The following is an 18,650-nucleotide window of genomic DNA, read 5'->3' as shown; positions in this document are numbered from 1 at the left end:
GGATAATATTATTAGTACAAAATAAGTTATACTTACCTTAATAATTAATTATTAATATTATTACCTAATAATTATATATTGTTACCTTTTTCGGTGTAATTATTATGGTAATTTATATACATATATATTTTTATACTTAATATATAATATATTGGCATGAAAAAGATTATACTTATCTTAATATATAATTAATTTTTAATATAATTTCCTTATTTTTATTAAAGATAATTATTTTAATAATTTTTCTTTCATTATTTTGTGTGATTATTATGGTAATGTATTTAAATTTTGGAAGAGATTATTACAAATATTATAATTAATATAAGTAATATAATTAATGAAATTATTATGGTAATTGTCACAATATTTGGTAATTATAATTAATATAATTAAAGAAATTGAGAAATATAAGATTTCTTCCCTAGAAATATTTGTGACAATTTAGTTAAATTACAATTAATAAAATATGAAATATAATTAAAGAAATGAAATTATTAAATTAACAAAACATGAATATTTCTAATCATACATACACTTATGCACTATAATAATCATGCAAAATTTAAATGCAACTTTTTAAAATTTTAGATGTAATTTTTTAATTATAAATCTATCAATATAAATTATAATTAATGAAATTATATTATAGAATTTTTCCTATTTTCATTTTAACAAATATTATGTGTATATAAAATGAATTATACAATCATATAAGGAAATGCGTCGGATTAGAGTTTAAATTTATTCATACAAATTTTAGAATTTGCATTTTTTTTTTATAAAACTAATCAAATGTTAATGTTAATAATAATAATAAGAATTTTAAAATCAGAATTATAAATTAAGTATTAGGGTAATATTAATCTATATATATATATTATATATTATATATTATTATTATTATTATTATATAAAAACAAAATCATCCCTTTTCAAAAAAAAAAAAAAACAAACAAACAAACAAACAAAATCATCCAATTTCATTTTCCCGCCCAAACTTTTGTAGTAAAGCTTATTTGGTAAGTAAATGTCTAATGGAAATTAAAAAAAAAAATCTATTAATTGGTAATATTGCATAATTGGTAACATTATGTATGGTATTATATTTTATAATATAATAATATAATTGATAATATTATTGTTCAAGTATAATAAAAATCCTATGTAATAATGTAATAATAAAAAAATAAAAATAAATTAAAATAATAACAATAACAATAACAATAACAATAATAATAATAATAACAATAACAATAAATTTAATAATCCAAACAAAACTATATACAAAATAAATTTAAAATTTTTTAAAAAAAAAAAAAGAAAGGAAGAAGACAAAGGTGGCTTCCCTTTGTAAATGATGTGGGATCATTTTGATTCCACATTTAAAATGTTTGGAAAGATGAGCTCTTAAACTCCTCTATATAAGAGGGGCATTTACAAACATATAATTGCTTGCCCATCAATATGGACAAGTATTGAGAAGTCCAAAGACTTTTTTATTTTTAATATATAATTCTATAATTATGAACATATAGTTCTATTTTTAATATATAGTTCTATAATTATTTTTAATATGGACAAGTATTGAGAAGTCCAAAAAATTATGAACATATAGTTCTATAATTATGAACATAGTGTTGTGAACATAATTATGAGCATATAGTTATGTAATCATGAATATAGAGATTCAATAATTGTGAATATGAAGTTAAAAATTATGCATATATATCTTTATAATTATGAACATATAGTTCAGTAACTATGAATTTAGAGTTCTGTAATTATAAATATAGAGTTCAATACGTACTTATGAATATGAAGTTCGAAAATTATGAATATATAGCTTTATAATAATGAACATATAGTTTAGTAATTATAAACATAGAACTGTGTCCACCTTGCAAGGTGGACACGGTTCCACAACATAACTATTCGATTGACCCTGTAACATGTAAACTTTCTCAACCTATTGAAACCCAACGTGTCAAAAGGCTCTTATTTAAGAAACCTTATCTTAATGGCTTCTTATTTTAGTTTTTTTTTTTTTTTAATTTTTTTTTTAAATTTATTAGGGGGTTTGAGAAAGATTAACCCAAAATGTATATGAGTTGTTTTAGTTTTTAGCAGTTTGGAGCAAATTGCTAAGTTATTAAATAATATTTTTGGTGTTTTGATTAAATATAAAATGTTAAACAGACGAATTTATTAAAATTTTGACTAATTTACCAAATAATCAGATAATCAGATTACAACAACAACAACAACAATAATAATAATAATAATCCAAAAAAAAACTATATACAAAATAAAATTAAAATTAACCAAAAAAAAAAAAAAAGACAAAGGCGAGCCACCGACACCCTTTGTAAATGATGTGGGATCATTTTGATCCCACATTTAAAATGTTTGAAAAGAGAGAGCTCATCTATATAAGAGGAGCAATGAGACTCTTATAAACATAATTGCTTGCCCATCAATGTGGTCAAGTATTGAGAAGTCAAAAGGTTCTTATTTAAGAAGCTTTAACTTTGTCTTCTTATTTTAGTTTTTATTTATTTATTATTAGTAGGGGTTGTGGAAGATTAACCCAAAATGTATGTGTTGTATTAGTTTTTAGCTGTTTGGAGCAAATTATTGAGTTATTATATAATATATTTTGATTTTGATATTTTGATGTTTTGATTAAAGTTAAAATGTTAAAATGACGAATTTATTATAATTTTGGCGAATTTATCAATAATCAAATTACAAATAATAATAATAATAATAATAATAATAATAATAATAATAATAATAATAATAATCCAAACAAAACAATATACAAAATAAAATTAAATTTAAAATTAAAAATAATAAGAAGAAGACAAAAGGGATCCACGGGCTCCATTTGTAAATAATGCTAGATCATTTTGATCCCACATTGAAAATGTTTGGAAAGAGGAGTTCTTGAGCTCCTCTTACAAACATAATTGTTTGACCATCAATGTGGGCAAGTATTGAGAAGTCCAAATGCTCATGTTTTATTTTTGAGTACTATTGACCCGACAAATTATGATGTGAAACTATGTCCACCTTGCATGGTAGACACAGTTCCATAATTGTTCATAATTATGAATATATAGTTCTATAATTATGAACATATAGTTATGTAATTATGAATATAGAGATTCAATAATTGTGAATATGAAGTTCAAAAATTATGAATATATAACTTTATAATTATGAACATATAATTAAGTAATTATGAACATATAGTTTTGTAATTGTGAATATAGAGTTCAATAATTATGAATATGAAGTTCAAAGATTATGAATATATAGCTTTATAATTATGAACATATAATTCAGTAATTATTAACATAGAATTGTGTCCACCTTGCAAGGTGGACACGGTTCCACAGCATAACTATTCAATTGACCTGTTACATATAATATATGTTCACCTATTGAAGCCCAACGAGTCAAAAGACTCTTATTTAATAAACCTTATCTTAGTGGTTTCTTATTTTATTTTTTTTTTAAAATTTATTAGGGGGTTTGGGAAAGATTAACCCAAAATGTAGATGTATTGGTTTAGTTTTTAGCAGTTTGGAGCAAATTGCTAAGTTATTAAATAATATGTTTGGTGTTTTGATTAAATATAAAATGTTAAACATTTGAATTTGTTAAAATTTTGTCGAATTTGCCAAATAATCAAATTACAACAACACGACGACGACGACGACGACAACAACAACAACAACAACAACAACAACAATAACAACAACAACAACAACAACAACAACAATAATAATAATAATAATAATAATAATAATAATAATAATAATAATAATAATAATAATAATAATAATAATCCAAATAAAATTAAAATTAACAAAAAAAAAAAAAAAAAAAAAAAGACAAAGGGGAGCCCGTCCCTTTGTAAATGATATGAGATTATTTTGATCCCACATTGAAAATGTTTGAAAAGATAAGCTCTTGAACTCCTCTATATAAGAGGTACAAACATAATTGTTTGTCCATCAATGTCGCAAGTATCGAGAAGTTAAAAGGTTCTTATTTAAGAAACTTTAGATTTGTCTTCTTATTTTAGTTTTTATTTATTTATTCATTATTTATTATTTATTAATTATTAGTGGGTTGGGAAAGATTAACCCAAAATGTATGTATTGTTTTAGTTTTTAGCAGTTTAGAGCAAATTATTAAGTTATTAAATAATATTTTTAGTGTTTTGATTAAAGATAAATTGTTAAAATGACGAATTTGTTAAAATTTTGGTGAATTTTTCAATCTCAATTTTTTAAAATTGTCAATAATAATAATAATAATAATAATAATAATAATAATAATAATAATAATAATAATAATAATAATCATCATCATCATCATCATCATAATCATCCAAACAAAACGATATACAAAATAAAATTAAAATTAGAAAAAAAAAAAAAGAAGAATGATGTGGGATCATTTTAATCTCACATTGAAAATGTTTGGAAAAAGGAGCTCTTGAAAATGTTTACAAACATAATTGCTTGCCATCAATGTGGGCAAGGAGTGAGAAGTCCAAAGTTTTTTTTTTTTTTTTCCTTTTTGTTTAGAAGCAAATGAATATTAAAAATAGAAAGAAAATATTTCAATAATAATATTTCCATCATGAAGGAGTAAATGCATATTTTTAAAAATAGTAAATGTAAATTAAAAATGGAACGAAAATATTTCATTAATAATATTCTACATCATCAAATTTAAATGTAACGGAAATTAGGTAAAAATATTAATACATCTATATTCTAATTGACTAATTGACTGAAAATAAAAAAAAAATAATTGACTGAAAATAAATCTAATATTACTAATTGACTGAAAATTTTAAAAGGAAATGAATATTAATAATTGACTGCAAATAAAAAAATGCTCCATAATTGACTAAAAAAATGACCAGATCATTGCATTTTAATTAAAAATGGAATGAAAATTAAAAATTGGAGAAAAATATTTCAATAATAATATTCTACATTATCAATAGTAAATGCATATTTTAAACAATAGTAAAGGTGAATTAAAAATGAAATGGAAATATTTTAATAATAATATCTACAATTCTACATCATCAATTAAAAATGGAACGAAAATTAGGTAAAAATATCACTACATTTGATATTCTAATTGATTAATTGACTGAAAATAAAAAAGAATAATTGGCTGAAAATGAATCCGATATCACTAATTGATTGAAAATATAAAAGGATAACTAATCGAGTAATATTATACCGTTATATATTTTAATCTAAGTAATCCGTCCTGATGGATTGAAGGTGTTAGCTCTAGACGAAGATGAATAGGATTGTGTTGTCACTACCAATGTCGTCTACAAAGAGGTTTCAATAATGTGTAAATATAATCGGTGATATTAAGTTTTTTTAAATGAAAAAATTGTTATATATCTGGACAAAAAATATATATCTTCCATACAAATGAATAAGGATACCAATTCATTTTTATAACTGAGTTGTTAGAGAACGAGCACATTTTACTAATTTATGAAAATTCTAAACAATGATAAATAAAATCTTCAAAGTTATAGCACCGTATGCGTATATCTAGACATTAGCTATTAATTTGAGCAATTATTTGCACAAATTCAAGCAATGATACCATCAAAATATATAAACGATCCAAACCATATATTTAATTGCACTATATAATATTTGATGTTCTAATTTAAATAATTATATATCGATTCATATATTCTTAATATATTACAACAAATCAATTCCGTGCATCGCACGGGTGCAAATACTAGTTAGTCAAAATAGCATAATTAATGGTTTAAACTATATAGATATCCGAAAAATTTTAATGTAGTTACTTTTCATAATTAGTCAAAGGAGTTTTTCGTACTTTTGGTCCCATCAGGATTGGTCTGTGACTTTTTAAACCTGACAATCTCAGTCTATGACTATTGTTTTTGTTACAAAAATGGTTATCCCGGCCAATTTTCCGTCAATCTCACCGGGGAAAAATTCCTCATTTCAAATAGGGATAAAATAGACATTTACATTGACCTTGCAATCTCGTACTGCGGTTGACATCTTATTATGACCAAAGTGCGATAAAATCCAAAAAAAAAAAAAAAAAAAAAAAAAAAAAAAAAAAAACCAATTGCCAGAGACAAAAATACGATTGGGGTTTTTTTTCGCACGTTGATCAGAATAAGATGTCAACATCGGTCCGAGATTGCAAGGTCAATGTAAATGTCTATTTTATCCCTGTTCGAAATGGGAATTTTTTTTCTCCGGTGAGATTTTGACGGAAATTAGCCGGAAGGACCATTTTTGCAACAAAAAAAATAGTCGTGGACTGAGATTGCAAGGTTTGAAAGTCGCGAATAAATCATGATAATGCCACTATAGTCGTGGGACCAAAAGTGCAAAAAACTCTTAGTCAAAGTAGCATATATAGTTGATGGTTTAAACTATATAAATATCCGAAAAATGGTTTGTAAGGGTTTACTCTCATATACAATAGAGATTTTGGCGTGGTTTTTGAAGATATTTTGGCTAAAGTGGAAGAAAGAGGATGAGGAGAGAGAATGATTGAGAGTTTAATGCAAGAACCTGATTTTTAGTCTCTGAAGTGGACCCCACCAAATATGAAAAAGGTACTCCATTGGTCGTGTGAGACGCGTTAATCCAAGAGTTGTTTTTTTCTAGGTTTTTTTTTTTTTTTTTTTCATCTCTTTCTCTTCCTTACTTGGATTCTAAAATCTTGTACAAAAACTAGTGCAATTGAGGATGCTAAGTAATAATAGCATTCCACTTTTCCCTACTTTTAGTTGGAGTAGTGTGTCGGAGGGGGAGGGGGAGGATGATTTTTTTTTTAAAAGAAAATAGAGAAACATTAAAAAAAAAAAACAAAAAACAAAAGGCCCATTAACGTTGTTGATGGGGTGTGAACCCCGTGGGCTCGGGGCCCAAGAAGAAAAGAGATAAGGCCCAGACAAAGAAGGGAAGCCCAAGAAGAAAATGGAGCAAGCCCAAAAGAGATACGGGTCAAACCAAGGAGTCGGCTCGGTCCAGGAGTCGGCGGCGAGTGTGGAATCGGCACGGGTGTAGGGTCGGCCTAAAACTAGCCGTTAGCCCATTTACTACCCTATTATTACCCCACTCATTACCACTAGTCAAATATCTAATTATTATTATTATTATCCATAACCCCCCACTTAAACCCTTACTTACTACCCTAATTATCACCCATCACTACCCTACTAAATGTCCAACGGACACTTTTGGGGATGGGCTAGGAGGAGAAGACAAGAAGAAAGGGGATCCATTCACTCATCCACACACATGGGGGCACTCTCCCACAATCACTCTCCATTCATTCAAGCAAGAAGACCACATGAAGAAGATTCCATTCTTGAGCACAATGGAAGACCCCATCACTCTTCCTACGCCACTCTTCCACTCTCACTCAAGAAGACTCCATTTTTACTAGAAGAGAAGTTCCAATACATGAAAGAAAGAGAGGCAACCACATTCTTACATCATACATTCTATACAAATACATGTACAAATACCTACAAAAATAGTGAAAGTCTTTAGGCTTGGCACCGCCCAAAAAGGCCCGTGGTTTTCCTTTCGGTTTCCACGTACAAAAGCATCGAGTTATATTTTCTACTTATTTTCCTATAAGCCGCATGTGAAAGGTGAATCCACCGACCAAGGTTGTGTTGGACCTCCCTGGGTCCGAAAACCCAAAAACCAACACTGGCGCCGTCCGTGGGGATCGTGACAAAAGGTCACGTTTGCCTCTTTATCTGAGCAATTTCGGAGAGCGTCCGGTCACTACGGACGGAAGATTGAGAAGGTTCACAGAGAGCCGGGGACCAAGAAGAGAACTAGAGGAGAGCAAAGAAAATTTCGTGTCGGGGTCTACAAGAGGTAACCATTATCATCTAAATTAGATGTAGTATTTAAATTAAAGTACTCAAAGTTGTTAGCGAGAGAAGGGTCGATCCATCACACTGAGGGACTCGGCTGGGGAATCAAGAAATCGGGACGCCGAATAAATGGTTCCCCCACCACGACCTTAACGGTAAACGCCGTGGTCATAATTATTTTCTCCGTTTTTCTCTTAATTATATTGAGCCAGATAAAGTAATATGTTGTTAAAAGAGGCTTTTAAAAGAGACTCCCAGTATACACATTCTAACACCATCACAGCAAGAAAATTGAGCCCACCGACTCAAATCAATTATAAGAAAATCCGAGGCCATCGTCCATGGAAGTGTGGTCGGCAGAATCGAAGAAAAAAGAAAATTTCTACACAATTGCCATATTTTTACATATGGCATAGGGAGAGTACCTACCTACTGTACGTGGCAGTCTCTACAACAAACAAGCATGGAGCTTTTTATAAGAAAAACTGCACCATTATGTGCCTGGCAGCAGAGGAATGAGGAAAATCATGAAGCTCCATGTGGCAATCAAGCATAGCATGCAGAATCTCAAAAAAAAAAAATCAAAACAGCAATGGAGCGCTTTTTGAGAACATACTTTATACCCTCCAATATATTTGTCGAGTGGCTCCCCATATAACTATACGGTCGTCGAACCCCAAGACACCAGCGAACTCGATCAGCCGACATATAGCTCTAAGCTGGCCGGCTTGCACCGCCCCCATACAGCCTGGGAAACGTTCAAAGAGGCCATCGACATGGGGCGCTCGGCTAGGAAGGTGACGGCGAATGCTCGCCATGGAGTACTCTGCTAAGAATGGGATAGGTGACGAGGGAGACCCCGACGATTCAGACTCGGGCGGTGAAGGCGAGGCGAATAAAGGCAATCCCGATGACTCGGCCTTGGCCTCCTCCACTCATGCGGTCGTCAGGGTGGGTGTTGGCGCAAAGTTGAATTCAACAGCCGCCTCCTTCTATCGCCTCAGTCGCCAGCCAACAAAGGGAAGAAGCAATGGTCAACCGGCATTTGACTCGTCACACGGAATCGGCATTCGACTCCTTGGAATCGGTTGGCTTGACCGAGAGCTCTCACCGCGTCTTTCAAATGTTTCTAATCGACTTAGAAATCGCGTCCGCCAAACTGCCCAGCCGGAACGCCGACTCTTTTTGCCAATTCGCCCGTGTCCTATTGCTGAGTATGCAGTCGGTACGTGGCCAGCTGGAGAAAAGAGAAACGGAAAATCAATCAATAAAGAAGAATGGATCGAAGACAACAACTTGAACGCCGGCAAGGCCATAGCTCGGTATCATGACAGAGAGAGGCTAATGGCTGAGTTTGAGCAGTCTAGGAAGCCGGGTGAGTCCCCCGACTACTTCAGGTCGGTTATTCATGCCCCAGAGAATGTGGCGGAGGAAGAATATGGCACGTTATCCACACGCGAACCGCCCTGTAAAAGGGTGGAAATCATAAGACTCTGGAGTAAGCTTTGTCACCGTACACTCTCTTTGGCCATCGGTCGGTGTCGCAGACCAAGAAAGGGAACTATGCAATCTAATTAAAAGCCAGGGCAGCCACGAATTATTGAGGACTTGAAGAACGCTCAAGTACTATAGGAACGACCGACCAGTTCGCGATCGACAGTTGGCATCTGCACGCTATTCAATCTTTGACGTCCAGACATGGTGGTCGACAAGGTGCCGACTCCCCGACGGCGGAGAATGCTTGGTATGTGGTTGAGTATACAGTCGGCGAAGGGCAGCCGAGGACGGGGAATCAGCAAACAAGCTTGATCAGCCAAAAGTCGGAGGAGGCGTCGCCACTCCGAGACCAACGCCATCGATTGTATGAAAATTTCAAGTTGCCAGAAACTCACCGCCAGCGAGTCAAATCCCAGCGTCGCTAATTTACAATCGGAGTGGCCAGATTCGAACTCAGACCATGAAAATGAAGCACCAATTGGCCATCCCCTCCCAAGGCCGTTAGCAGCTTGATCGGCGAAACTATAAATCGGCAGTTTAAACGTTCACGCTGAGGCAATCACCTTGGCAAAGTTGCGTACTCTCCAGGAGATGTCGAAAATTCAGACCTCACGAGCCTTACCCGGCAGTCTGGCGGCATAGTTTATCTGTTTTTCAAAACACATCTACGCATGGAAATATTGGTTTATTGCAATACGGAGCATTCTCAAAGAAAAAGGGGAAGAAGAGAAAAATCCCACTTGCAATTGAAGGCCGAGTCCTTCGATTCGCTGCATATACAAGCGTCCACGATTATTTCGCCGAGTCCGCCAAGTGCGCCGAATCAACGGAGTCGGACATCATGCGATCGGTCGCGGAGTCGGAGCAGTATGCCGTTCTCATGATGAGAGGAACGCGACATTCCCACCATTCTTTCTCAAGTGCAACACCACAGAACTGCCTTCGGAGAAAAGTGAGTTGTCACTAGCATGGATGGGTCCTCGAATATCGTCTGACTTGGCCAAGAACTCGCTAGAACAGAATTGAAGCATTCATGTTGAGTAAAGGAGTGATAAAAGGAAGCAAGAAGTCATCAAACTTGTTGTCTAACTGAGGGGTTCAGCGTTGTAACTCACGTAGGAAGTCGACAAGGAGAGTACTCAGCAAGAGTTTGGGAGTCGGTCACGTGTCTCTTGGATTACGAACTTGAAGGCACCGACTAAATTCGAAGAGCCGGTAGCGATGGACTCGGCACAGGAATGTGATAAGTCGAGCTCGTCTTCAAAGTCTCTCTGATCTGCTTATATGATTGGCCAGTGAGATCGTTAGAACTATACAGATGATTCTCTGCGTTTTGGAAAGTGCATTTAAGTCCAACAAGCTCGGTAGAAATTGGAAGGGTCGACGGTGGCGGATTCTGATGATCGACTCCCACTTCGATACCGCCCTCACCACCAACGCTGGCCGAGAGCGAAGAACGCCACCAAACGCACAGACCGCCGCTGGCCATCATCGCTGGAGACCGAGCGGAGACTATTCTCCTGCCAAAGCACCAATTAATCAGACAAGGCAGCACCAAGCTCCGGAACCGGATTTGGCCAGGAGAAATGGAAATTAAGAATGCTCCAGTCTGGTTCGTCATACGGCTATGTGGCTCTTCCGGAGATGAGATAAGTATTCCACCAGTAGCATTACCCTCGTGTTGACCTGATGGGTGAAAAGGGGCACTCGGCTTTCAGTCCTCTACAGAAGAATGTAAAACTTACGAGTTTCGAGGGTGAAGCTCCAAATAATCTCCGTTTTTTCCCTTGATCATGTGAGAGGTTCTGGTTATACTTTCCTACACTGCCATATTGTTGTCACAGACTGCCAAACCTGGCACCAAGCACCATGGAACCTCGTGTAGTCGACCATAAACGACAAAGCAGTCGGCAAGGCGGTCAGGCAGTGAAAGAAAGCCTTTAAGAAGATTTGAGGATTAATCTGCTAGGCGAAAAAGGCATGGTGACCAGATAAGGGAACTTGATATTTAATATGGTAATTGCCATTCCAAAACATATTTTTTTTGGGAAAAGCAGGCATTTTATACCTACGTGCTGATGACAATTAAAGTCCAAGATTCTTGGAGTTTGAAACCTTTCACTAGAAGGTTTATGGAAATTTAAGGCATGAATTAAAGACTATGGAGATGTTTTCGCCAATCCCCCTGGATAGACAGTACGCAAGTATGGAAAATAAGTACAAAGATTATGGAAGGAAATCATGAGGTCAGGGATCAATCCCTCTTGCCTTAACATGAGAATGTTTTTTCCTCATAAAGGTGTGATTTTAAAATTCTGGGGAGATACTAAGGAATATGAGACAGATTGAGGAGGTCCGCCCTTTTATTCAAAGGCCGACACCAAGAGCCTGATTGGGTAGGTCCGGGAGGTCCGCCCATTTATTCAAAGCCGACTCCAAGAGTCTGACCGGGTATTCTCCCTTATGGGAGTTTGGAGGATGGATTCTTTTGCACATGGGGCAGGCTTAATTTCCAGTCACATGTGCCGCACAACCCGAGAAAAACTTTTCCAAAATATTGCTCGGAGAATTTCTCATCCACAAAGAAGTCTACTCAGAAAAGAAGAATCATAGCCAGGACTCACCTCGAGCAGGGACTCGGCGAGAGAAAAAGAAAAGAAACAAGGTCCAGGACCCTTAGAAAAAGCCAAAAGAGTCACCTCGACTGAAGGACTCGGCGAGAAAGTAAAGAAACGACGGGGCACTGACCCTAAACGGTTTCTGAGAAAGAAAAAGCCTAAGGAGTCGCCTCGGCTGAGGGACTCGGCAAGAAAAGATAGGAAACAAGGGCCCAGACCCTTAGACGTTTCCGAGAAAAAGCCAAAAGGAGTTGCCTCGACAGAGGGACTCGGTGAGTATTGAGAGAAACGACGGGGCACTGACCCTAAACTGTTTCTGAGATAGAAAAAGCCTAATGGGTCGCCTCGACCGAGGGACTCGGCAAGAAAAGATAGGAAACAAGGGCCCAGACCCTTAGACGTTTCCGAGAAAAAGCCTACAGGAGTCGCCTCGACTGAGGGACTCGGCGAGTATTGAGAGAAACGACGGGGCACTGACCCTAAACTGTTTCTGAGATAGAAAAAGCCTAATGGGTCGCCTCGACCGAGGGACTCGGCAAGAAAAGATAGGAAACAAGGGCCCAGACCCTTAGACGTTTCCGAGAAAAAGCCTACAGGAGTCGCCTCGACTGAGGGACTCGGCGAGTATTGAGAGAAACGACGGGGCACTGACCCTAAACTGTTTCTGAGATAGAAAAAGCCTAATGGGTCACCTCGACCGAGGGACTCGGCGAGAAAGAGTTAGGAAACAAGGGCCCAGACCCTTAGTCGTTTCCGTGAAAAAGCCAAAAGGAGTCGCCTCGACTGAGGGACTCGGCGAGTATATATAGAAACAACGGGGCACTGACACCAAACCGTTTCTGAGAAAAGGAAAAAGCCTAAGGAGTCGCCTCGACTGAGGGACTCGGCGAAAAGAGAAAAGAAACAAGGGTTCCGACCCTTAGACGTTTCTAGAGAAAGGAGAAAAGAAACAAGGGTTCCGACCCTTAGACGTTTCTAGAGAAAAGGGAAAAGAAGTCGGGGCACTGTCCCTTAGACATTTCTTAGAAGAAAAAGAAGCTACCACCGAAGAGTCGCCTCGACTGAGGGACTCGGCGAATAAAGAAGGAATCAGGAGTCCGAACCCTTAAAAAAGTTTATTAGAGAAAGAAAAAGTTACAGTCGAAGATTCACTTCGACGGCTAAGGATAGAAGGGGCTCGAAGCCGGAGGGTCACATCCACTGAAGCAGTCGGTCATACGGCAAACAAAGAGAAGTCATGAGGATGGAGTCGTGTAGAATGTTGAATAAAGAGTCGGCAAAAATCGAGGGGGCTAATAAAGGAAATTTTGAGGCAAGACAATATACTTTTCCATGCCCTGCTAAGCACGAGACATAGAAAAGTGAGGGACTAGTTGATGGGGTGTGAACCCCGTGGGCTCGGGGCCCAAGAAGAAAAGAGATAAGGCCCAGACAAAGAAGGGAAGCCCAAGAAGAAAATGGAGCAAGCCCAAAAGAGATACGGGTCAAACCAAGGAGTCGGCTCGGTCCAGGAGTCGGCGGCGAGTGTGGAATCGGCACGGGTGTAGGGTCGGCCTAAAACTAGCCGTTAGCCCATTTACTACCCTATTATTACCCCACTCATTACCACTAGTCAAATATCTAATTATTATTATTATTATCCATAACCCCCCACTTAAACCCTTACTTACTACCCTAATTATCACCCATCACTACCCTACTAAATGTCCAACGGACACTTTTGGGGATGGGCTAGCTATAAAAGGAGGAGAAGACAAGAAGAAAGGGGATCCATTCACTCATCCACACACATGGGGGCACTCTCCCACAATCACTCTCCATTCATTCAAGCAAGAAGACCACATGAAGAAGATTCCATTCTTGAGCACAATGGAAGACCCCATCACTCTTCCTACGCCACTCTTCCACTCTCACTCAAGAAGACTCCATTTTTACTAGAAGAGAAGTTCCAATACATGAAAGAAAGAGAGGCAACCACATTCTTACATCATACATTCTATACAAATACATGTACAAATACCTACAAAAATAGTGAAAGTCTTTAGGCTTGGCACCGCCCAAAAAGGCCCGTGGTTTTCCTTTCGGTTTCCACGTACAAAAGCATCGAGTTATATTTTCTACTTATTTTCCTATAAGCCGCATGTGAAAGGTGAATCCACCGACCAAGGTTGTGTTGGACCTCCCTGGGTCCGAAAACCCAAAAACCAACAGTTGTCATTGTGTGCGGTTAGTGTTTATTGCGTGCACCAAACAAGACTTTTTTTTTTTCCTCTTCTCCGCTCACGAGTCCTACAAAAATCATTCCATCTGTTAATTTATTTTCTTCTCTTTCACTCCTTCTTTCTCTCCATGTGGACAAAAAAGCTCAAACACCCCCACCCCCACCTCCCTAAAAAGAGAGGCTATAGTTGGTGATGCTCTTAGCAATATTTCTTTTTTTTTTTTAGGGATTTGTTGACCAAACAAGGCAAACATAGCTTAGGTTTTCTCAAAAACCATAGCTTAGGTAATTAAAATAGAACAATAAAATTAGAGGACAAATGGTAGTTGCTTAAAACGTGATTCACCCCTCCATAGAAGTTAGGTTAACCATCAATTATTTTTCCTCAAATCTTATTATATTTGTGATAGTGGTGGGATTAATTGGCATCTTCTAATTGGAAAACCTCTGGGCATGTTTTTAAAGCAAAGTTAAACATCATGATAAGACTGATAACACATTTCATGGAAGGTTACATAAACTAACTTTAAAAAAAAAAAAAAAAAAAAAAAAAAAAAAAAAAAAACTGCCACATGCTTTTTTTGTACAAACGCAACTCCACACCAGTACAATTATATTATGCAATTTTATATAATTCTTGAACTTCAACTGGATAGGTGAAAACTCTGGCGCCTGCTCTAAGGCTTATTGGTCACAATTTTACCCTCCGGGAATAACGCGCCGCCACTCTGTCTAACGTCCACCTCCGTCGCGGCGGAGTTTGCCGCCGCAGCTGGATGCTGTAGCGGCTGCGGAAGTACATTTAGTCCGGCGGGAGCTGTATAGTAAATCTGCCGCCCTACGTTGTCGTAGCTGACGTGAGCATATACGTGGTCGGGTGGAGGAGGAGGAGGTGCCGTGCGCACCATGGCAATGGGCACTTCGGGGTTGTGGGGCCCCCCAGCTATCTTCGATTGTTGAAATGACGACGGCGGTGGGACCGTACCGTACACCGCCTGCTCCCGGTAAAATTCCGGAACCACTCGCTGCATGCCGTAGTACGGCTGACTGACCTGACCGGTCACGGGTCGAACCGTCTGAGCTTGGTAAACTCCCGCCGGCGTCTGGACCAGGTAAACTGGCGGCTCGCTTGCCGCCACCGGCGCCACGTTTGTCGGGTAAGAGCCGGTAGTGATGTGGCGCTCCGGCCAGAGAGGCGCCGCCTGATTCGCCACCGGCACCGGCACCTGCGCCGGGATAGGAGCTTTTGGCTGATAGTATTCTCCCGGATAAACCCTGGGGGGGTTCAAGCTCTGCTCATCACTACTCTTCCTATTATACATAGCTTGCTCCTGGCTTGATATCTGCAACCTCTGGAGTTCCTGAATCTGGCGGTGAATATCCGCCGGCGTCACCACCGGCTCTCCCATGACGTGCTCCGATCCACACTCGGAGCCAGAACGGAATTCTTTCCCGTAAACTTCGGGGACACTCTGCCGCTGAGGCAGCTGATGAGCCGGCTCCTTAATCTTCCCAACGCCTTGCAATTGCTGTTGCCCTTTATCTAAACCAAACAAGAAATCAGCCGCGCCGACGGGAGTTTCCACCGGCGGGACCGGTTGAGAGTTAGATTCAAGATTCTGCATCTGTACGGAATTCAAAACATCAACAAACCACTGCCGCTCCGCCTTGGAGTCGGTGGACCCAAAGCCAGGATCCGCCGGAGAGCCGAACGGAAACAGAAACAACCGGAGCCTAGCCGGCTTATTGCTGCCTCGCTGAAGCCGATCATACTCGAGCATCATGAGCTCCAAGTCCTCATCATTCGTCACCGAGATCAAAGCGTCAAGGTCCTCCCCCGGAAGCTGATACTTGAAGCAAACATCGGCTTCGTACAGAGTCGAAAGCTTGGACATAAAGCTCGAGAATCGAATGTTTCTTTCGACCGACAGTATCTTGGTGTCACCTCCGACGTAGCTGAGCTGGTTGTCGTGTGGTCGGGGGTGGATTTTTCCTCCATAGCTGCACATGAACTTCACCTTATAGTTGGATGAAGGCGGCTCGTCCCATGAAGCGTTCTCACAGTCGATCTCTCGAGATCGCGGCGATGAATTTACGGAGTCTGGGTACGAGGAATACGAATAGTTCTCCATCGGGTCTTTGTAATTTTGGAAAATTGGATTAAATTGTGAGACTCTTTTGAGCAATGGAAACTAACTGCAGAATCACAACCCCAAAGAGGAGAACTATGAGGAAAAAGGCGCAGGATCGGATGATTTGCCTTGCTATGCTTAATGTGGTGGCAGGCGTGGGGTCCAGTTAAGGGGGATGTAGGACCGGTGTATTATTGTGATAGGCGCCGTAGGATTGATGACAATGCAGTGGCGTGGAAGAGGGCATTAAGTCTTCTGGAAATTATTTCACATATGAAAATATTAAAGGCATTGAATTATTTGTCGGGTTGATTGATAAAAAAAAAAAAAAAAAAAAAAGATTGAACTAGTCCCCGCATGACTAGCAAATTATGTCTTGGAAACGTGTTCACCATTACGGCATCGTTTTGACAGAAAAAAAAAAATTAATTAATGTGCTGTTAACGGCGTTTTGCATTTTATGTTCAGATTATGAATTTACATTTATTAAATTATGAATTTTCTATTATGAGATTATGAATTTACAGTATGTATTATGAATTTTCTGTAAATTCATAATCTCATAAAAGAAAATCCATAATCTCATAACAGAAAATTCATAATTTTATAACAGAAAATTCATGATCTCATAAAAGAATATTTATAATTTCATAACTGCACATTCATAAACCTATGCCTGCACATTCATAATTTATGAGTGTTGAAGAAGCTTGCGCGAAGAGAAAGTGAAACCGCGAAATGTGAAAATAAAGAAGAAAAGTCGCGGTTAATTAAGAGAGAAAACAATTTAAAAGAAGAAGAAGAAGAAGATAACGGTTCTATGGTATAACGATTGCGCATGACTAGCTCAGTTAGTTTAATAAATCACATTAAAATTGAATATTATTGTGAACTTGGGTCATTGGGAGACCGTGTATGAATTATGATGTATCCATAGAGGTGAGAGCCTGAGAAGTAATGGGACTAGCTCGTACGGACTTAGCTTAATAATTTAGTAGGTAATATTTGGGAAGAGATCAGAGATCAATTATGTTCAAAGTGGATAGATTTCTTGTGTGTACAGGTATTTTGCCATGACGGTTGAATCATTGAGTCACCGTAATTTTGCCCTGACTGTTGAATCATTGAGTTACGTGATTTATATCTTCTAAAATGCTTTGTCAGAACACATCGTATAGGTTCTTGGAGTTGAAAATTCAACTTTTGGGTGAAGGAAGAAGAACTAATGGGACTATATTAATTTATGGCTTGGATAGCAATTTTGAGGACTTAGACTTAATTTAGTCTAAGTTGAAATACTTCATGTATAAAAAAAATTGAAAAATGAAGCGATGATATAAAATGAAGCGTTGTTGATGACGAGGCACCCTATTTCTGGACCAGCTACGTGTTTGATGAATATGCAAGTTGTTTTTGTGGATGATAATTTATACATATTCAATGTCTGGAGTCGTCGTTTTTTCTGTGAGTTTTCCCATTTGACATTCCCGTGTGCGTGCTAAGTAAACACATATATAACAAAAATTGACTTTTAATCATCAACTACTATGTGATTGTCATATTTAATTTTATTACATTATATATCATTAACATTTATTTGTTTGATAGTGCATTTACAAATAACTAATAAGTGTATTCTTAAGTATATATTATTATAAATCTCAATCACACTGTCATTTACATGTGAATGCAATATTAAGTGCTTCAAAATAGATGATAAATATCACTACATTTTTCTTTAATTTTTCACAATTGATTATTCTAGATTAACCAATAATATTAGTTTGTTGGTTTTTATGTAAAATCTAATTTTTATTTGAACATGGTTATATATGTTCTTATATTATCTTATTTTAAATACACGCGAAATGCATGATATAAAAATATCTAATGAATAAAAATGTGATTGAATTATATAATTAAAATAAATCTAGATACATATCACATATGATCTTATAATTATTATAAAAAAAAAAAAGTGAAAGTGTATAAAGAGAGAAAAGAATATAATAGAATTAGTCAATATTACACACACACACACACACATATATATATATATATATATATATATATATATATATATATATATATATATTATTTACACACTTTTAAAGTTGACATGGCTTTGTTCATGCCTCTGAATCCAACCAATATATAGATTAATAGGGTTATAAGATAATTCAATTGGTCCAATAATCAAAGTAATATCTCAAAAGGACCTTGCTCAAATGATAAGT

The 18,650-nt window shown here is 36.7% G+C and overlaps 1 protein-coding gene across 1 annotated transcript; it reads right to left on the bottom strand.

Annotated features, from left to right (window-relative positions):
• Positions 1-14,717: 14,717 nt before the first annotated feature.
• Positions 14,718-16,541, bottom strand: LOC109170569. The gene has a single exon (XM_019319735.1). The coding sequence runs from the start codon at positions 16,411-16,413 to the stop codon at positions 14,959-14,961; it is 1,455 nt and encodes a 484-aa protein (XP_019175280.1). The 5' UTR covers positions 16,414-16,541; the 3' UTR covers positions 14,718-14,958.
• Positions 16,542-18,650: the final 2,109 nt, after the last annotated feature.

This window comes from Ipomoea nil, unplaced genomic scaffold (genome assembly GCF_001879475.1).
Source record: "Ipomoea nil cultivar Tokyo-kokei standard unplaced genomic scaffold, Asagao_1.1 scaffold3321, whole genome shotgun sequence".
NCBI classification, from domain to species: Eukaryota; Viridiplantae; Streptophyta; class Magnoliopsida; order Solanales; family Convolvulaceae; genus Ipomoea; species Ipomoea nil.
Note: the sequence above shows the minus strand (reverse complement) of the source record. Positions and strands in the feature narration are given on the sequence as shown.

What these genes read in the sequence shown, in the direction of transcription:
- LOC109170569 (XM_019319735.1), bottom strand. Translation starts at nt 16,413, where the DNA reads ATGGAGAACTATTCGTATTCCTCGTACCCAGACTCCGTAAATTCATCG.